This window comes from Dipodomys merriami, unplaced genomic scaffold, assembly GCF_024711535.1.
Source record: "Dipodomys merriami isolate MVZ:Mamm:240054 unplaced genomic scaffold, mDipMer1.0.p SCAF_11, whole genome shotgun sequence".
Taxonomy (NCBI): domain Eukaryota; kingdom Metazoa; phylum Chordata; class Mammalia; order Rodentia; family Heteromyidae; genus Dipodomys; species Dipodomys merriami.
In genome coordinates this window covers 17318120-17340791 of record NW_027202382.1, presented here as the reverse complement: position 1 = coordinate 17340791, position 22672 = coordinate 17318120, and the positions used below count along the sequence as shown (strand labels likewise).

The 22672-nt window shown below is 36.9% G+C and overlaps 1 protein-coding gene and 1 non-coding gene across 2 annotated transcripts; both read left to right on the top strand.

Moving 5' to 3' along the window:
- The first annotated feature begins 1912 nt into the window (after positions 1–1912).
- LOC138817142 (vomeronasal type-2 receptor 116-like) lies at positions 1913–21311 on the top strand. Its single transcript, XM_070007529.1, has 7 exons — positions 1913–2198; positions 11486–11657; positions 14497–14785; positions 15144–15944; positions 17365–17592; positions 18415–18538; positions 20389–21311. Exons 1-7 carry the CDS (start codon positions 1913–1915, stop codon positions 21309–21311), a joined length of 2823 nt encoding a protein of 940 aa, XP_069863630.1.
- LOC138822393 (U6 spliceosomal RNA) lies at positions 18863–18969 on the top strand. The gene has a single exon (XR_011370427.1). It is a non-coding gene; the product is annotated as a U6 spliceosomal RNA (small nuclear RNA).
- Positions 21312–22672: the final 1361 nt, after the last annotated feature.

The window sequence follows — 22672 nt, the reverse complement described above, 5'->3', positions numbered from 1 at the left end:
GAGTTTATTTATTTGGGTGTGTTGCCTGTTTTCTGATAAGATTTGCTAGGTGTCAATTTTGTTAATTTTTTCGAAGAACCAACTCTTCGTTTTGTTGATTCTTTCTATTTTTTTAATGTAATTTGTTTAATTCTGATTTAATTTTAATTATTTCTTTCCATCTACTGGATTAGGGTTCATCTTGCTGCTCTTTTTTAAGGAAGCTCAGATGTCTCATTAAATTGTTGGTTTCAGATCTCTCCAATTTGTTGATGTAGGAACTCAGAGCTATAAACTTGCCCCATAGCATAGCAAAGGCTGAGAATTTCTGAAATGAGTAATCGATATCTGAATTAAGTATGCACACAATGAAAGATAAGGTCTAATAATTGAAGATGAGTATATATCTGGGATTGAACAGACCAGCAATTAAGTGACACAAAAAGCAAAATATTAAAACCAAAAGGAGAGGGGGGAGCAAGATGGCTATGGGACACTAGGGAAACACCACAGCTCTCGCCAACAAAAAGAGTTCAATTTCCATCTGTTAAATTCCTGCAAGAGACAGACAACAACAAAAAGACGAATACTCAGAGAAAACAGGACGTGAAACCATTTTTAAAAAAAAATCTATTTAGTGATTTTTTTTCAGTAGGTAATTGGCAATGTCTCATGGTTGCTCTTGTCCAGGCTGGCTTCAAACTGTGATCCTCTGATCTCTGCCTCCTATGTAGTTTGGATTACAGTTGTAAGCCACCATCACCCATTTTGTTTTTGAAATAGTTTTTAAACCATGTAGAATTTTACTTGAAAAAGCAGTGGCAAGAATAAATTTTTAATTAATTCTGTATTTATTCTTTTCATTCCAGCTATCTCTAACACCTCAGTGCTCAAGCTTTCAATTTTGCACTTAGTGGTTTTCTATTTGAACAGGCCAGCAATAAAGAAAAATTTGTTCACCTCAATATTTTGTGCAAGTTGTTCATATTTCATAAGTGAAATAATTTAATCAGGTACTTTTTTTTTTATAAGAATTCAACTGAATTACAGAGTCAAATTACTCATAAAAGAATTCTCTCTGTCTGTGTAGCCAGGCAGTGGAATGTGTAAGATTTGTGATTATTTCAGTGAACCTAGTAGATTTTTAATCTTGAGGGGTTATCTTAATTACTTGCATCTTAGGACTTGTGAGCATTATTTTATATTAGTTCTCCATAGACTTTCAATTCTGCTACATTATTCTGTTATAGATGGATTTTAAAACAGAAATGAAAAACAATGATATACATACTCTTTCTTCCAGTTTTCTGTGTGAACTTTTGACTAATTTCACCCTGGTGGATGTATATCTTTTAGCTCCACCCCTTAGTGAAGAAATCCATTACAACAATCCTGCTGGTGAACAAGTGATTTTGGATGAGACAAAGAAATTGGTGGTAGAATATGACATTGTGAACCTTTGCAAATTTTCCAGAAGGTCTTTGGCAATTGATTAAAGTGGAAAACTTTTCTCCATATGCACCACATGGTCATCAATTATCACTATCCAAAGATATGATAGAATGGCGCATGGCATTTACAGAGGTTCATGGAATCAAACAATGGTGATCTGAAATAAGATTAAATGAACATGTGTCTTGCTAGAATTTCTTCCTCTTGTCTTCATTAATAATGCAGTAAAGTAAGCAATCAAATTCCTATTAAGAACATTTGTTTTTCCGTCGTGGGGTTGGAACTCTGGGCCTGGGCGCTGTCCCTCAGCTCTTCAGCTCAAGGCTATCGCTCCTTGCTCTTCATTGGACATCCCAAAACAGCCACGTGTGTCCTCCAGCAGACCACATTTGGAGTTGTGTTCACTGTGGCTGTTTCCACTGTCTTCGCAAAAACCGTTACTGTGGTTCTGGCCTTCTCTCTCACTTCTTCAGGGAGAAGGATGCAGTGGTTGCTGTTGTCACTAATGCCTAACTTCATCATTCCCATCTGTACGCTGATCCAGCTCATTCTGTCTGGAATCTGGTTGGGCACTTCTCCTCCATTTGTTGACACAGATGCACACTCAGAGCATGGTCACATTATCATCCTGTGCAACAAAGGCTCAGCCACTGCCTTCTATTGTGTCCTGGGATACCTGGGCTCCCTGGCCCTGGCAAGCTTCACTGTGGCTTTCTTGGCCAGGAACCTGCCTGACACCTTCAATGAGGCCAAGTTCCTGACCTTCAGTATGTTGGTGTTTGTAGTGTGTGGGTCAGCTTCCTGCCTGTTTACCACAGCACCAAGAGAAAAACCATGGTGGCTGTGGAGGTCTTCTCTATGTTGGCTTCCAGTGCTGGCCTGGTAGGCTGCATCTTTGTCCCTAAGTGCTACATCATCTTGTTGAGGCCAGAGAGAAATTCTCTGCATGGTATATGGGGAAAACACGTTCTTGGAGAAAAAAATCCATCCTAATATTAAATATAAGTCCTTCTAAAATCATAGAGCCTCTGTAGCACGTCTCTACTAATTTTATCCCTCAGAACATAGTTTAGGTTTTGGGAAATACTTTAAATAATGATAGTATTTTTTTACTCATTCTCCAAGTTCCATGATGTTCATTGTAAGTTGACTATTTTTTATGAATATTGAATTATTCTTGTTATTCCAATTACCCTGAATGTATTCCAAATGATTCTGGACTTATTTTTCCCTATCTTCTCTATTTTAACTGTTTTATTATCTTGAAGTAATTGTACAAAGGAGTTGCCAGATTCAAAGCAGTTCTGAATACAATGCATTTTCATTAATGTGACCCCGTTCCACCCTTCTTATTTACTTTTGAGTGTATTATTTAGTCTTCTTTTACTTCAGTTTCTTTTTTCCTTCACTGTCTCAAATCATTTTTGAGAATTTTAGGTATCATGAATCCTTAATAGTCTAATCATTATATATTTGAGTTTTCCTATAATAGATATATTTCACTATTTGAAAATTTTGTTGGCTTTAAATGTCTTATTTGTAGATTTTATATATATCTTATTTACTTGTGTTTGTTCTATTTTCCCCTAGCTCTTACAAGCTTTCTCCATTTATTTTTCACCATTTCTTTATCCTAAATCATTGAAAATTAGATATAGGTATGCTCCAGGCACAGCTCAACTTCATGTGGAAGTTGTTGACTTCATGAATAATATTTAATGGAAGTTGGTTGGTGGACAATAAGTTTCACATCCTTCTAGACACAATTGATTAATCACCACTTACTAACATGAATGAGGAGAAAGAATTCTTTTAGACTGTTGATGAGAATATAACCTAGTGCAACCACTATAGAAGGCAGCTTGAAGATTACTCAAGAAAATCAAGCCAGAACTCCCTTATTATTTAGCAATACAAGTTTTGGGCAGTGTTACACAATGTAAATATCTGTTTACGGTAAGGCACAACAGTATTGGTTGCTGCACTATTCCCCATAGAAACGTCATGGAAACAGACCAGAGAGACATATAGTAGTTTTACACATCAATGCAAAAAGATGGTATTATGTCATTTGTAGAGAAATGAAAGGCTCTTGGAAAGTTGTCCTGAAGTGAATAAGTCGTGGTCAGAGATGACAAAGATCATGTTTCCTCTGATATGTGGAAGTTAGATTCTAATTATGAATGCATATGTAAATCTACATATGTTAATTTGCATATAGCTATAAACCTCGTATTGAAAGCATGGTATACACAGGAGCAATATTAGTGGCATAATTCCTTTGAAAGCTAACTTAAAGTTTAGCAAAGATAATGCTAAAGTGTTGGAACTGGGGTTCTCATATCTCAGTCTTTTGAGTAGCTAGGGTTACAAAAGTAAGCCACTAACTCCCATTTGAGATATATGAAATTTAGACACAGTCATACTATATACATATTTATGCATGTATGTATATTGTTTCATGCTTCTTTGGTATTTCTTACAAAAATACACAAATTTAGGTACTGTGAATGTGTTACAATAAGCATGTTGCATTGTATTTTCATTGTGCTGATTTTATTTACTTTGGTTATATGCCAATGTAAATAGAAGGAAATTTTTCTTTTTGCTCTTTTAGCATCCCATGCTGTGATCCACAGGGGAACTCTAATTTGCATTTACCACAATGGCATTTACACTGACCTAGACTTTGCATATTCACAAACAAATTTTTGTGAGACTCTCTTTATTAATAGATTAAATTCCATTGTGATAAACAAGTCGTGTCAAAATTGTGAGTTCATAAAATCTTCAAATTATTTCATTGTTGACCTGTAAGGCCTTCCTTTGCCCATGGAGAAACACCACAAGTTGTCAATATTCTAATGTATTCTTCTATATTTTTATTCAAGACTTTATAGTTTTCCTTTTAAGGTCTTTTAGCTCTTGATTCAGCTTATCCCACAGTGATCTACATAATTTATATAATAGTAATAAACCAATTGTAACAATTCTAGCACAGTAATGCAATATGTCAGTACTAGGAAAACTGTCAGGCACATAATGGTTCATGTGCTCTTTGGGGTCACACATTTACATTTATATTTACAAAAATAAGACAGGAATAGATGCAATAAGATTTAATATAATGTATATTACACAAATTACATGATATTTAAATTGAAGGAATAATTGTTTAATTCTCCATAATTGATGCATGTATGCTAGCATTATTATCCTCATTTATTTTCATTATGTAATGAGATGAAATATATATTCACCGTAATTCAAAGTTGATGTTGTTTATGTATGTATGGTTAGTCTTCAGTAAAGGTGTGTCCTAACTCTCAAATGGAGCAACTCCAGATGTTAAAATTTTTCTCAACAGCATCAAAGGTAGTTTATTTTTAGGGTCCCTTTACATCCAAGCTTATCATGGTACTTCCCATAAGCTAACTTTTTCAAACAGCAATGATGTTCTTCTATATATGTATGGGAAACAGACGTATCTTGTACAAAATGGAGTTTTATTCGGCCATGAATATGATAGAAAACAAGGAGGCAATGTGACAAGGAAAACTTGGACAGTATTCACTTTAAAATGTATGCTGCATAGAATTGGTTTCTTTGGTGTATAAAACAACAAGATGCCATAATGGGCTAAACTGGACAATTGAATTCTTCTAGTGGAACAGAAGAGGAGAAATGAAATTGCTATATAACTGATGGTAATTCCTACTCTTGGCCAGATATGGCGTATGTGTGAGGTGGCTAGCTCATCAGGATGCCAACACAGAGAAAAGTCTCTGCCTGCTGAACTCTGAGAGCTTTCCGGAATATAAAGACCCTTTGGGTCTTTGGGGATTATTCTAGGCTGTTTAGCTCTTTACCTCTCTGCTCTTAGTTTTTTTAAAGCACAACAACACTCCCATTGTCAAGGCCAACAACTGAGCTCTCAGCTCATCTTCCTCAAGTGCTGCCTTCTTTGCTCCTTGCTCTCCATTGGATGTCCCAACACAGCAATCTTTTCCTATCTACTCTTGAGTATATCATTAGCCTTTCTTTTTTGTCTCTCCTTCATTTTATAAGTCCTTTTTCAGAATTTTATATACCGTAAATACTTAATTACATCATCCTTATATATTTGTTTCCTCTAGTAGGAATGTGTAAAATTTTTCTTCTTTAAAGTATCTATAAACTATACAATTTGTGGGGAGAGGTATGGGCCATAAATTCTGAGAGTAATGGGGGATGGGAAGACACTGATCAAAGAAATGCACTCATTCCCTGATTTATGTAGCAGTAACCCCTCTGTACATCACCTTTACAATAAACATTTTTACGAAGTTTGTTTTTTTGTTTTTCTATCCCTATATAAGCTCTTACAAACTTTCCTGTTTATTTTTTATGTTAAATATACTTTTTTATTGTAAAGATACCATACAGAGTGGTTACAGTTACATGAGCAAGGTAATGGCTCCATTTTCTATTTAGCATTATTACCCCCTCCTTTAATTTTCCCCTAACAATGCTTTCCTCTCCACCTCCTTCTCTCCTCCTCCCCACACCCCACAAAGTTGTAAAGTTCGTTTGCAACATAATTTCTTGTACATCTCATTGTTACAATGGGTCAACTGTATTCTTATTTGAGCATTTTGTTATTTCCCTTCCCCTCCCCAAATTAGGAAAAATGTATATACAAGATGCAGGATCTTTTTAATGTACTATGTGATTGTTTTTTGTTTCTTTGTATGCTCTCCCCTGATGGTACAACCCCTGTTGTCACTGTATTTGATTCCTTGGTCTGTTTTTGCAGGTATCTCTCTCAGAAATCATTAAGAGCAAGATGAGAACTGGTCAACTTTAGGTGGAAAGTTTTTGGATATACAAAATAATATTTTAGGAGAGTTAGTAGGTAGACATAGGTTTCACCTTCATGATCAGTTTTGTCTTTTTAGGTACAATTGTTTAATCTCACTCATTAAGGTGAGTGAGGAAAAGAAATGCTTTTACACTATTGGTGGGAATGTAATGTCTTGAAACCACTTTAGAAGGGAGCTTGGAGATTCCTCAAGAAACTAAACATAGAATTCTCCTATTATTTAGCAATAGAACTCTTGCAAATTTTCCCAAAGATTAGAAATCCAAATCCAATAAGGCTTCTCCTATTATTTAGCAATAGAACTCTTGCAAATTTTCCCAAAGATTAGAAATCCAAATCCAATAAGGCTGCTCTCATAGTTCATTGTTGAGCTACTCACCATGTCAAAATTATGCAATTATGTATGTATGTATGTTTTATTACCAACGTTTTCTAGGTTTATTTTCCCATAACTATACACAGTGTATTTGAGTGTTTTTGTTCATATGCTTTTGTGACACTTTGAGGAATGTCGTTGGTGCTAGCAACAGTTTCTTTGTTCCTTCCAGATGTGGAAAATTTGTGTGTGGTTATGAGATATCTTGTCCGACTCTCCTTAGAAATCAAGAAATCAAGGCTCTCTCAGATACATTTGGACAAGTATGATGAGAAAAGTGGGGCTCAGCCTTGAGGATAGCCTGGCCTCAACAAAGTTACAGTCAAGGATGGAAAATTTCTCAGAAGAAACCTGTGGCTGTCTGAGGATTCTACAGAGACTGAGCAATGAGTATTCTTGTTCAATGCAGGTTGTGTGATCAAATATCTTTTCTGGCTTGCACAGGATGAATCTTGAATGATAAACTTTGCCTGTGACAGCTGTACAGATTTGACAATACCTGCTGAAGCTCTAGAAACTACAGTGTTTTCCTGCTGTAGGAGATAATCTACATCTTTTTCACATGCCATCCGTAGACCTTTTTATTAACACTTTATTAACACTTCTTATGTTATTAACATGTATCTTCTTATTAATTCTTTCATGTTTCCTTTTCCATTAAAATCCAAGTGGTATTTGGCTATTTTGTAGATGTGTTTATATATTCTCCTTGATGTCTGTGGTTGCTGGTGGTGGTTCTTTCTTAGCTATTATCAGATATGCAGGCTTTGTGAGTGGGTGCCATGGAAATCTGACCCAACTCTCCTCAGATTCTCTGTAGTAAAATTCATCCCTGGTAGGTCCTGAAGTTTAGCAGTACCATTTTCCCCATGAAGGCTTTCTCATAGGTATTTTTGAAGAGGTTTGGCAGTAGATGAAAAGATTGTACTCTACCTTGAACATGTCCTAAATAAATTGTATTAAATGCTCAGGAGAGGATTTGTGAAATAGAAAAAATTACTGAGGGGACATTGTGAATCTTAAAGGACTCTGGCTAAATTGATTTAATCATGATCATATTCAATTTGTATATGTGTGATCTAACATCATAGATTAATGATCACATATCAGTTGTTTGAAGTATGTATTTAATACACAAGAGTGATAGGACTGACAGGGATTTCATGGGATACTCAGGTTAGCTCAGGATGCAGTCTTTGCCAGATGTGATGGGAACTTAGCCTCACATGGTCTTCATCCTAGCAGAGTCTGTACTCTGAGAGCTTCCTAGAAGCAAGCTGAGGCTGCTGGGAGAGCTCTTGTGCTCCATTATCCATGAGATGGCTCTGGAAGTGGCCCTGTACAGAACCTTGTACTCACAGACCTACCTGCCTCTGACAAAAATACACTTGTTGTTACCTGAGATATTTATATCCATGCCAATTCATTCACTAGACAGACGTTCGTTGCTCAGGGGAATGTCTTGATTCATGATCAGATCCATAGGTGCAGAAAGTAACAGTAGGATTTCAGAATGTATTTCTATATAATACATTAATATTTGAGTCATAGTTTGTTTTCTTTAACATCAATGGTGCATTGGGTCATAATTTATACACAGCACGGGTACACAAATTTATATCAATATCCTTCTCATATGCTGTACATTATTGTTTACAATACATGTTAAGAGAAATTATTCTCTATCTCACCTTTGGGATTATTGATCCTTTGGAGTCACCATGGCCAGTTTATATCTGTCTATCCAAGAGCCCCTAATGACATATCGCTAGCCTTTCACACAGTTTTCTTGATGGTTGACTTCAGCTGGAGCTTGGTGGGTCTGGTGATCTCAGAAGGTGAGAATGGTTTGTGAATTGTTCACAATATAATTATTATAACTATGAACTAGTATGTGTGTGCATACTATAAAAGGGTATTATTATGATCTGTTCAGACATTGATATAATGAACTCTTAACCAATTCAAATATCTATATATGTTCTTCTTTATTTCCTCTCTGATTTTACTTTTTCAAACAGCATTTGTTGGGATACTTTTTTTTGTATGTGTATGTTTACCTTACATTCATGTATACGTTGTTCAAGTGTGTGTACTTATTATACACATACCCATTCCAAATACAATTTACTAAGACATACAGAAAAAGACCATAGGTCTCTCAGCCTGGACTTACAGCAAATTGTTGGATGTAGTCATGTGTTTTTTGTTTGATTATGCTGGCAGCATTTCATGTGCATTCTGTGCTCTACCTTACAGTAGTCATTGAGAACACTAATGGAAAGGGTTTAGCAAACCTATTTGTATGATAGATCCTCTGGTTAGTTTAAACACTAATTAAATGGCAAGATCCAAACAACTATTGTAGCAGGAATCTACAATAAATCTATTGCCTATATGCTAAGTGTATGCAGTTCTCTTGGTTGAGTGTAATTTCTATATAGATGAAAATTTTATGTCATAATTTGCCTTGTGTGGGTGTCTCATATCTATACACAAAGAACTCAGAATGCTGAAATCTATGTTTACCATAAGTAAGGGAGACAATGGAGAGGCACTCTTTAATGGAGGGATATTATTTGTATTTGCCTTCAAATAAGGCATGTTACAGGAAACAATACTGAACTATGCTTAAAGCTAAACAGACAGAGGATGAGGCTCCAGCAATACTACACGGGCATGTGCATCAGCATGTCATTTGGAAAAGTTTCAGAGCAGGCCAATTGAACAAGGTGAATAACGGCACAAAGTTGGATTTCTCAATCAGAAGAGGACAGTTCAAAGCCAGTGTGCTTTGTGACAAGAAATTCATATAGAAATCCTCTCTATTAAACAGTCCCTCTCTCTTTCTCTGTTTGCCTCCTTCACTTACTTCTCTTTACCTCTCACTTTTCTTTTCTCTTCCCTCTACCTGTAGCTCTACCTTTAAAATACTCAATAATGTTGGAAGGGCAGAGGCTGCCAGAGAGAAGGAATGTTTATCTCAATACAAATAATTTCTCTTCTTAGGCTGCAGTTAAGTTTAGAGAAAACTTGAGACAAAAATGCACAATTCAATTGGAAACACTCTCAAAACCCAAATCAGTATCTTGTATTGGCAAAATACAACAGCCAGTTTCAATATCTCATCATGTAGGAAAGGCATTACTTAAATCATGATTCCCATTGTCACTTGCATATGGTAAAATGATGGACAACCATACAACACAAGTTGCCAAAAGAACAGCATTACGTAAAAGTGCTTTACTGTTTTGAAAAGTTTCTATGCCTCCATCAGAAAGAATGACATTGCCCCATTTGTTTGGAAATGGAAAGGCTTGGGAAAAATTATATTAAGTGAAGTAAGCCAAGCCCAAAGAAACATAGGTCCCATGGTTTCTCTTATTTGCAATAACTAGTATATGTCTCAGACAAGCAGAAACTGTCAGATAAGTAGATGGTAGGCAAAATGAACCCCATGATAAGGACTCAAATGCTTTTTCTTTCTTGCTATTTTTTCTAACATATTTATAAGATATTTCTTTGTTTCTTTGTATGACCATCTCCCAGGGTATAACCCAGGGATTTTGATGTTGGTATAATTAATGGAGGGGAAGGGAGAAAAACAAATTGTTTAAATAGGGATACAGGTGGACCCATTGCAACCATGAGATGTACAAGTCGCTATGTGGAAAAAAGCACTTTTCAAATTTGGCCGGGGGTGAGGGGTGGGGGGGGAGAGGGGGTGTACATGTGTGGTGGGGCCCAGATGGGAAGGGATAAGAAGGGGAAACAAAGGAGGAGGAAACAATGTTTGATAAGAAATTTACTCATTACCTTGCTAATGTACTTGGAAACCCTCTATGTTCTTTGTGCATAGAGTCTTCTGATGGCTCATGTGTGTGCAAACTATTTAGAGTGGTAGGAGGTAGAGTTTCTTTTGTACTATTTTCTTTGTTTGGGGCACAGAGAAGGATTATTACACAAACTCATATTCAAATGGGTACGGATACCTGTATGGCTCATACCAGCAATGTTCCCTCACTGGCTTTAGCCATGGGTGTGGGAGGTGCTCCCCATCTTTGATTGTGGTCAATGACTTGCATAGGGCCTTTATTTGAATAACACTTTCTGTACATTTTCTCTCTTTTTTGTTTTTTTGGTCCGGTCGCGGGGACTGTAGTCTGGACCTAGGGGCTGTTCCTTAGCTCTTCAGCTGAAGGCTAGCGCTCTACCACTTGAGCCACAGCGCCACTTCTGGCTTTTTTCTTTTTGCTTATGTGATGCTGAGGAATCGAACCCAGGGTCTCAAGCATGCAAGGTAAGCGCTGTACCACTGAGCCACCTTCCCAGCCCCTCTGTCCACTTTCTCTTGCACCTCACATTACAACTTTGATTCAGAACTTTTACATGATCCCATGAGGCTTTATTTGCAAAGTTTCTCACTACTACCTCAGGGCCAATTCCAACTAATTTGCATCCGTCTCTGGAGTCTTACACCCTTCGGTCTTGATGAAATTATAGCACCTGGGAGTGGAGAAGGGAGCCATCAAAATATTTTGCATCTCATGTTGACTTGGAGATAGGACCTCAGATGCAGAGCCCGAGGGGTGAAAGAACACAGCATTTGTCTGGGGAAAGAGAGCAGGTTATCGTGAAAGAAATGGGGGTGGGCCAGAGTGGAAATCCTAGGCAATGAAATCACACTCAAACATATTCTGATACATTCTTATATTCATGGCATATTTACTTATTTGCTGGTTATCATAAGATCCACATATGTTCATAAATAGGTCTTACATGCCACTCTATGATGTTTCCTTTGCTTTTTACATCAGCTGTACTACAACTTCCATTTCTTGTCAGTTCCCTCAGTGAAGAGGAATGCTTACTCAACAAGAAGGAGACTGCATATATGAGTGGAGATGTGTCCATTACTGGGTTTTTCCCCCTCTCCTATATAACAGCACAACGTCGTCCTCCCAAAGCAGAGAGGTATCCTGAGGTGAAGTAAGTGACTTTTGAATTTTATACTTATTCTCTATTTGATTTTCGGTCTGAGCAGACCATTAGTCAATTAATGCACTCTATAATCTCTACCATTTGCTACGGTGCAACTTTTAACTAGAGATAGCTCTATATTTCTTTTTTTGAAGTGCTATTGAAAAGATGATATACAGAGGGCTTACCATTTCCTACTAAGTGAGGTAATGTGTACATTTCTTGGCATGCTTCCAGAAACTTTCAAATGTTTACAATGAGCATACAGTCATTTTATAACAATGCATACATGTTTTACTTTTTGTTATTGAAAGAAGTTTATTGTTATGTGTGCTAATCCACAGCTTTGAAAATGAATAGGTAAAAGTCCAAACGTACCACATCCCTCTCTCCAAAATGTCAGGTGTATGTATTGTTCCCATGTTATGGAATCCTAGGCAGAGAGTCATTACCTGTGCCTACTTCCTGAAAGATTTCTCGTCTGTGCTTCTCTACTGTTTTCAAATTTTCAAGTCTCCTATTAAGATGTGTAAACAATGTTGAATAAATCCTTTCTTTGGTGAAAGAGTGCGATGAGATTTCAGTGTTTTGCAGGTGGGTGTCTGTATTTTCAGAGGAACCACATGTTATCGAGGCCATTTTTCAGTAACAGAAGCTGTGTTCAATATTCACTTTTGCAACTATGTGGTTTTTTATTGGACTTTTTATTGTATTTTGCTGTTTGTTCTGCCTATGACATGTTTTTAGATGAAATAGTCATGAATTTATTTTCTGCCAAGGCTATATATCTGAGTGACACGTCTCATAGTTCAGTGTCTTCTGTTGTTAGGAGTCTAGGCCGGAGCAAGACGCATATGTGCATGACTTCTACTAGTCTATTTTAAAATTGTACTAGGAGTCAATGGTAAAGTTAAGATTGGGCGTTGTCAAACATTGTATTACTACTTGTTTATTCCACATAGCTGTGGTCATTAAAGGGTTTTTTTAGTTAGAAGTTTTTCATTGTTTTTCTACTCCCTTATTAAATGATCCCAGCCTTTTGGCATGGTCTTTGTAAACATGTAGATAATTTTCACTACTGTGAATATTTTAACAATATTCATTTTCCCAATCTATTTATTGAGAGATATGTTCAGGGACTTAAGTTTTGCTGTTGATTTTACTCTTTGATTTAAGAAATGGTTGTTCTTTCATTTCCATTTTTTTAAGTTAGAATCTCATTGAGTTGGTAAGTTGAAGAAGCTTAATTCTTCTCTTTCTTCTGTTCATGTCCTAAGATGTAATCTTTTCTGGGTCCAACTTGTTGTGATTTCTTCATCATCTTTGGTTAGGATTCCTAAAAACCTCTTCTGCAGTGAAGAATAAAAGGATCATCAATAGAATTTTTCATGTTTTTGAAGGTCTGTCTTTCATCATTAATATTTAAAAATGATGTGACTGCATAAAATCCACATGTTTACAAATATGAAGCCAAAAAAAATAGCACCTTATGGAGCTTTTATGTTTTCTCTTTAAGGAATTACCATAGATCAAATTAACTTGCTGATGTAGGATAATGTATTAGAAAATTGAATTCTTTCCTAGAACTCTTTTCATTTTTTAAATTTTCCTTAATATGATTTAGAAAAGACATATTTTCCAATGCAAATCTTTCCTGCTGATTGAAACACCTTTAGTTTGGTTAATTTTTCTAAAGTCAATGGTTCTGGAAAAGGGTTATGAGAAATAACACTGAATTATTTTCATGTCTTCCTCCTCAGGAAATTGACTGCCAATCCTCATGGTGTATTCACCATTGCCAGGGGTTTAAGGAGATATTTTGGAATCCCCTAGCCTACTAGCAATTTAGGCACTCATTCTAATGTTATTTGTCTGGCAGAAGTAACATGGGGCATTTCCAAATACGGACAGCTCCAAGTTTGGCTTGTATCCTGGCTTGTACTCAAAGGCCTGGATTTAAATCTCTTCCTATACCATAAGTAGGGGAACATATATTTGGATGCAGAATAAAGGGAAATTAGTTCCTTTTCTATTTGCCAATGCATCTAATTTTCCTTTCTTTCAGTAAGTAAGAATTTAGTTCTGCTGCCTACAACTTTTGCTACTGTTCTGGGAGGTGTTTTCTCATTAATTTGCTTTTTCTGAGAAGAAGATTATTCTCATGTGTGCTCTTGCTTTCCATGATTCTCTCTCACACAAAGTAAGACATTAATTGAGTAAGGTTATCCTCCAACATAAGGAAAGAATAACAACTTTAGTGTGATAATAGGATTTACCTTGCTTATTGTAGCATTTACAAGAGCAACCTTCAGACATGGACTGATTGGTTATTCATGAGAAAATGTCTCATGTTTCAAGAACAAGTTACTTGACAAAGGGGAAATGCAAGTTCTCTTTGTTCTCTTCTGAGAGTATAAATCTAATTCATGAGAAACACTTTCATGATCCACTCAAAATGAATTACCTACTTAAAACACACGTTGTACCAGGTGCTAGTGACTCACACCTGCAATCCTAGCTACTCAGGAGGCTGAGATAAGAGATTGCTGTTCAAAGCCAGCCCTGACAGGAATGCCCATGATACTCTTATCTCCAAATACACACCAGACAACCAGAAGTGGCTCTGTGGCTCAAGTGGTAGAGCACTTGCCCTGAGCTGAAGAGCTCATGGACAGTGCCCAGGCCAGAATACAAGCCACAAAGCTCACAAAAATATCCCAAAACAATCATATCCTAATTCAACATGTTAGGGGTAAGTTTTCAATATATGCATGTTCTTTTCTAAACAAACATTTATTCCCTCAAGTCAATGCTTAAGATTGAAGATATTTCCTGTGCCTCTCTACAGCTATTACTTCAACAACTACCAGTTTATTCTAGCCTTGGCTTTTGCTGTTGAAGAGATCAACAAAAATCCTCATCTTTTGCCTAATATAACTATGGGATTTTCTGCCCATTCACATGGAATAAGCTACTATGTGATGTATAGAAGTCTTGTCTTAACCCTCTCTGGGAAAGATTTTATCCTGAATTATGACTGTAAGAGAGAAAGTCAGACTGTAGTAACACTGACTGGACCAGCAGGCCAAATCTCTTCCAAGTATGCAACAGTGTTGGACCTCTACAGATTTCCACAGGTGAGAACAGGAGGGCTGCTGAGGGATGAAAGCATGACTAGTTGATGCCATTCTCAGGTTTCTGATGCATTTAGAAGAAGAATGCTGAATTATAAATGCTCCAAATGAACTACCTTTGGTAAGATGTCAGTATGGGCTTGCTTTAGTGTAAGAACAGCCTATAGCAGACCACAGGAATACCTCCATCTCTTACCATGTTCTTTCATTTTCTACATAGGCCTAAGGAATTGAAGATGCCACTAAATGTGGGATAAACAAGGCTTTTTATCATTTCAGGTGTTGCTTAATGCACATCAGGACTGAGGAGGAGGTTTATGTCAATCCAATTGCTCACTTTCACATTTTCTTTTCCTTCTAGCTGAACTTTGGGCATTTTGATCCTGTCCTGAGTGACCATCGCCTGTTTCCTTCTGTCTATCAGATAGCCCCCAAGGACACATCTCTAGCTTTTGCCATGGTTTCCTTGATGGTTCATTTCAGCTGGAAGTGGGTGGGTCTGTTGATCTCAGAAGATGAGAATGGTTTGTGGATGCTTCCCCAATTGAGAGAAGAGATGAGCAAGCACAAAGTCTGTATAGCTTTTGAACACATACTACCACTTTCTTTCTTTCGTGAAGTACCCAATTATGTATCTTTTCATCAGAAAATTACAAATTCATTCCCAAATGTGGTTGTCATTTACGGTGACAATAAATTCATTTTTTTCAATTATTTCACAAGATCTTTAAGTGAAGGAACTGTCTGGGTCATAAACTCCCTTAGTACATTTCTGTCTGTGATGAAATATTTTTTGTTATATTCACTCCATGCACCTCTCATTTTCTCACACCACCATGAAGAGATTTCTGGTTTCACCAATTTTATCAAAACTGCTAACCCATCTAAATACCCAAAAGACTATTTCCTTGCTTTGGTGTGGATTCGCTCTTTTAATTGCACATTTTCTGAGTCTAGCTGTGTCACTTGGAAGAACTGTCCAGCCAATGCGTCCTTGGAATGGTTGCCTAGGTACCTTTTTGACATGGGCATGATGGAAGAGAGTTACTATATATATAATGCTGTGTATGCTGTGGCTCAGGCCCTTCATGAGATGCTTATTGGTCAAGCAGAAGCACAGCCAGTGGGAAATGGAAGAAAACTTCAGTTTTCCCCTTCTCAGGTGAAGAATTTGCACTGGCAAGTAAATGCTATCAGCAAACTGACATTGTAAGAGGGATTCATTCAAACCAAACTAGGTAGTCATGACAGATTTTTTTTAACAGAATAAGTGAAGCATGGTGCCAGTGGCTCACACCGGTAATCCTATCTACTCAGGAAACTGAGATGTGAGGATGGAGATTCAAATCCAGCCCTAGCAGAAAAGTCCTTAAGACTCTTATCTCCAATAAACCACTCAGAAAACTGAGAGTGGAACTGTGGCTTAAGTGGTAAAGCTCTAGCCTTGAGATGAAAAGCTCAGGGAGAGCACCCAGGCCCAGATTTCCAGCCCCATGACCAACAACAACAACAAATAAAATAAAATAAAATAAAATAAAGTGAAATAAAATAAAATAAAGGAGAGAGAGAGAAAGTGAAAAGCTTACTCAGCTTAGCTGTCTCTGATGGTTTTTGTTTTTGATTTTTTTTGTGCCATCCCTTAGGCTTGAACTCAGGGCCTCGGCTTCTTTTGCTCAATGTGAGTAGTTGACCATTTAAGCAAACACTGTACTTCTTGTTTTTCTCAGTAGGTAATTGGAGATAAGTGTCTCATGGTTGTTCATGTCCAGGCTGGCTTCAAACTGGGATCCTCAGATCTCTGCCTCCTAAGTAGTTTGCATCACAGTTGTGAGCCACCATCACCCAGTCTGCTTTTGAAATAGTTTTTAAAACATGTAGAATTTTACCTGAAAAAACACATTGGCAAGAGTGAATTTTTAATGAATTCGTTACTTATTGTTTTCATTCGATCTATCTGTAACACGTCAGTACTCACACTTTCGATTTTGTACTTATTGATTTTGTATTTGAATTTGTAACTGGCAAGCAATAATTCAAAATTTGTCTACCTCAAAGATTTTGTGCACAATTTTTCATTTTTCATATAAGAAATACTTTATTTCTAATTGAGGTAGTTTTATAACTTTTTCATTGAATTACACAGTTGAGTTACTCATTAGAAAATCTCTGCCTGTGTAGCCAGGCAGTGGAATGTGTATGATTTGTGATTATTTCAGTGAACGTACTAGATTTTTTATCTTGAAATGTTATGTTGAACAGTTACTTGAGTCTTAGGATTTATCAGCATTATTTTATATTATTCATCCATAGACCTTCAGTTGTTCTGCTTCATTACTCTGTTATAAATGGATTCTGTTTGTACTCTTTTTTTTTTTTCTTTTTTCTTTTTTGCTTATGTGGTACTGAGGAATTGAACCCAGGGCCTCAGGCATGCAAGGCAAGCGCTCTACCATTGAGCCACCTTCCCAGCCCTATAAATGGATTCTGAAACATAAATGAAAGTCAATGGATACATACTCTTTCTTCCCATTTTCTGTGTGAACTTTTGACTAACTTTACCCTGGTCGATGTATATCTTCTAGCTCCACCCCTTTCTGAAGAACATCCATTTCAACAATCCTGCTGGTGACCAAGTGATTTTGGATGAAACAAAGAAATTTGTGGCAGAGTATGACATTGTGAACCTTTGCAATTTTCCAAAAGGTCTTAGGCAAGTGGTGAAAGTGGGAAACTTTTCTCCATATGCACCACATGGGCATCAATTATCTCTATCCAATGATAACATAGAATGGCCCACCTCATTTACGGAGGTGTGTTGAATCAAACAATGATGATCTAAAGTAGGACTAAATGAACAAAATATCTTGCTAGAATTTATTCCTCGTCTTCATCAATAATGCAAGAATGTAAATTACCAACTTCCCATATAGAAATGTTTTTATGAAGTAATTGATTAATGGGTCGATATGCAGCATATTTATTTGCCAAGTTATTTCTTGATTTTTTTCTCTTATGTATTCCAAATATAAATATCATGTTACAAAGTTCCATATCACTGTAACACAGTAACTTTGAAAGTTAATGTATAATGTAGAATTTTAATTTTATTCATTGTTTTATGTTTCAATTAACAATCAATTGACCAGTTGTTTCTTATTTTAGATGATTTCCCATCTGAAAAAGAATGGTGGGCTGGGAAGGTGGCTCAGTGGTAGAGCGCTTGCCTTGCATGCATGAGGCACTGGGTTCGATTCCTCAACACAACATAAGCAGAAAAAGGTGGAAGTGGTGTTTTGGCTTAAGAGTGCTAGCCTTGAGCTGAAGAGCTGAGGGACAGAGCCCAGGCCCATTTTTCAGGCCCCCTGACTGACCAAAAAAAACAAAATCAAAAAAGAAGAAAAATGGCTACTTGAAAGTTCCTGCTTTTTCCATTAAGAAGGGCATAGGAAGAAGTTAAATCACTTCTCTTTGACTATGATATAATACCTGAAATAATATCATCCAATTGTTTATTTATACATGCATCTTTATAGAAATTTTGATTCTGAATAATCAAATATCTATCATACTAGAATTTGAGGATATTAAGAATAAGTAACCTATTTGTCATCAACACTAATCTCATTTTTTAGACTCCTCAGTCTGTATGCAGTGAAAGTTGTGGTCCTGGATTCAGAAAATCCCATCAGGAGGGAAAGTCTGTCTGTTGCTTTGATTGTATCCCTTGCCCTGTGAATGAGATTTCTAATGGTACAGGTAAGTGTGTAAGCATTGGAGACATTCTGCATATCTCCTTAGTGTTTCTCAACCAATAGTAGACAATAGGAACAATCCACAATAGATAGTATATAGAGACAAAAGCCTTCCTATTATTAGGTAGGAATTTGCATGTTATAAAAGATAAAATCCTGCCAGAAAAGTCACAACACCTGCAGAGTGATAAAAGATTTAGATAAGTTTTGTGGACCAGTATCCATATACATGATATCCTTTCCACCACAAAACATGTTAAATCATTATTTGTAATATGGCAAAATGTATTATTATGTAGCAAAATTTAAATTCAAAAGGACCATTTGAGTGCTTGCTTTGGCAGCACATTTACTAAAATTGGAATGATACAGAGAGGATTGGTATGGCCCCTGCACAAGGATGACACGCAAACTCATAAAGTGTTCCATATTTTTTTAGGGGGGGGGGCGGTTCTGATGTGGGGCTGGAACTCTGGGCCTGGGCGCTGTCCCTCAGCTCTTCAGCTCAAGGCTAGCGCTCTACCACTTGAGCCACATGGCCACTTCCAGCTTTTTTCTTTTTGCTTATGTGGTGCTGAGGAATTGAACCCAGGGCCTCATGCATGCAAGGCAAGCGCTCTACCACAGAGCCACCTTCCCAGCACAAGGGTTCCATATTTTTTAACCCATGCTTTTACTGTATTTGATGTTGGTATAATTTGTGGAGGGGAAGGGAAAAACCAATTTGTTTAACTAGTGATACAGGTGGACCCACTGCAACAATGAGATGTACAGGTTGTTATGTCAAAAAATGAACTTTATAACATTGGTGTGGGGGCGGTGGTCCTTGGAGTGTGGGGGGGGACTGGATGGGGGAGGGGGGGAAGGGGAAACAAAGAGGGGGCAACAATGCTTGATAAGAAATGGACTTGTTATCTTGCCCATGTAATTGTAACTCCTCTGTTTGGTATTCTCACAATAAAAAAATAAAATTAAAAATAAAACTAAAAAAGACCACTTGAAATAAACTCTATGCTAAAGTCCTGAAAAATGCAGCGTTTTGGGTGAAGCATACTGAAAGAACACATTAATTTGTAAGAAAGGTATATGATTATAAATTTTATTGTTATTAGAACATTCTTGACATATTTGAATATATATTTCAGTTTCTAGAGAATGAAGAGTGTAAGGGTCAGAAATGATTTAATTCTACTTTGAAATCATAAGTCCTAAGTGTATTTCTTAGAAATGTGATTTAGTACCTGATAAATTATAAAATAATAAGAGAAAATTATTGTTGATTTAGACTTTAGATACAGTAGAACATAAGGTAGAAAATTTGGAGAGGACAGAAATAAGAGTAAATATGAACCCTATATTGGATGAGAAGACTCACAATTAGGGTACTGAGTCAGGAAAATATCCATCAAACTCCACCATGTTTGCTTTGAAAAGTTCAATGTGTAATTGAGGTAGAGAAATCTAGGGAAGATTATGAGGATTATTGATTATATCTAATTCTCTGGAATTTACATATTCAGGTCCAAACCATAATGTGTACATTTCTCATGAATTATCTGGTTTCTGAAGCAATAGCACAGATTATGACATATGGTATGTTAATTAGGTGGAGGAGATTTTTAGTTCCATATTTGGATAATTGGAAATGCTTTCAAGAAAATGCTGAAATGTAAGAAAACTTATGAGGAAAACATGATTAGGACTCACATTGAATTGCATGCTTCTTAGAATTTGTACTTTAGAGAGCAACAACAAAGAACAGTGGATTAAGCTCAACAAATTAACTTCTTGGGGCAGGGGCAGAGAAGCAAGGTAACTACTGACATACTGATGGTAACTCCCACTCCTTGCCAGATTTGGAACAGTGTGTGAGGTGCCCAGATCATCAGTATGCCAACACAGAGAAAAACCTCTGCCTGCTGAAATCTGAGAGCTTCCTGGACTCTAGGGACCCTCTGGGGATGACTCTAGTCTGCTTAGCTCTCTGCCTCTCTGCACTAACCACTGCTGTTATTGGGATTTTTACCAAGCACAACAACACTCCCATTGTCAAGGCCAACAACAGGGCTCTCAGCTACATCTTGCTCATCTCCCTCAACTGCTGCTTTCTTTGCTCCTTGCTCTTCATTGGACATCCCAACACAGCCACGTGTGTCCTCCAGCAGACCACATTTGGAGTTGTGTTCACCATGGCTGTTTCCACTGTCTTGGCCAAAACTGTTACTGTGGTTCTGGCCTTCTCTGTCACTTCTCCAGGGAGAAGGATGCGGTGGTTGCTGGTGTCAGGAATGCCTAACTTCATCATTCCCATCTGCACGCTGATCCAGCTCATTCTGTCTGGAATCTGGTTGGGCACTTCTCCTCCATTTGTTGACACCGATGCACACTCAGAACATGGCCACATCATCATCCTGTGCAACAAAGGCTCAGCCACTGCCTTCTATTGTGTCCTGGGATACCTGGGCTCCCTGGCCCTGACAAGCTTCACTGTGGCTTTCTTGGCTAGAAACCTGCCTGACACCTTCAATGAGGCCAAGTTCCTGACCTTCAGTATGTTGGTGTTCTGTAGTGTATGGGTCACCTTCTTGCCTGTCTACCACAGCACCAAGGGGAAAACCATGGTGGCCGTGGAGGTCTTCTCCATCTTAGCTTCCAGTGCTGGCCTGTTAGGCTGCATCTTTGTCCCTAAGTGCTACATCATCTTGTTGAGGCCAGAGAGAAATTCTCTGCATGGTATACGGGGCAAAACACATGCTGAGAGAAATAATCCATTTTAATATTAAATGGATGTCTTTCTATAAATCACAGAGCCTCTATCATCTCTATACTAGTTTTCTCACTAAAATTTTGTTGTATTTGAAAAAATATCTTAAAAAGTAACAGGGATTTACTCATTTTCTTACTTTTATGATGATTAATGCAAGTTGACTCTGTGAGTGTCAACATTAAAGAATTGTCATTATTTGATTTTCTCTGAATGTATTCCATGTAACTCTGTACTTATTTCTTTCCTATATACTGTTTTTTAATTGTTTTATTATCTTTTTAGTATATGGTTTTTATTGTGAAGATACTGTACAGAGAGTTTACAGTTATATGAGTAAGGTTATGGTTACATTTCCTGTCCAACATTGTTACCTCTTCCTTTGTTTTTCCTCTACTCTCCCTTCCCTCCCCACCTTCCCATCTCCTGCCTCCCTCCCACCAAGTTCTAAAGTTCATTTTGAACATAGTGTCTTGTACATCCCATTGTCATAAGGGGATAACCTGTATACTTATTTCAGTATTTTGTTATTTCCCTTCCCATCACCAAATTAGAAAAATGTATACACAAGATGTTGACACTGCAATCAAATACAGTAAAAGCAGGTGTTTTACCATGGGGGAAGAACATACAAAAGAAACCAAAAGAAATCACATGGTACATTGTAAATGCATTGGAAACAACAATGAGAAAGATAAAACCCGTTGTGTCCCTACCTTGAGGTTGATTTTGCTTAACATCAACTTATATGGTCATATGTACATAGTTTTTGACCTATACTATTGGAAATAAGGGAAACCATAGGACCTATGTGTTTTGGGCCTGGCTTACTTCATTTAATATAAAATTTTCTAAGTCTTTCCATTTCCTAACAAATGGGGCAGTGTCATTCTTTCTAATGGAAACATAGAATTCCATTGCGGATATATATATATATATATATATATATATATATATATATATATGTATGTATATATAGTTATATATGTATATATATGTATATATATATGTATGTATATATATCACATTTTCTTGATTCATTATTTACTGAGGGGCATCAGATTTGGTTTCATGTCTTATCTATGGTGAATAATGATATGATAAACATAGTTGTGCTGTTAGCTTTATTATGGCCTTGTTTGTGATCGTTAGGGTAAATGCCCAAAAGTGAGATTGCTGGGTCGTAGGGGAGGTCTATGTTTAGTCTTTTGAGGAACCTCCATACTGCTTTCCAAAGTGATTATTCATATAATTCCAGCACTATTCTTTCTATTAAGGATTGTTTTTGCTACTCGGGATCTTTTCTTGTTTCATATTAATTTTTGAGTTGCTTCCTCTATTTCATTGAAGAATGAGTTTGGGATAATCATAGGT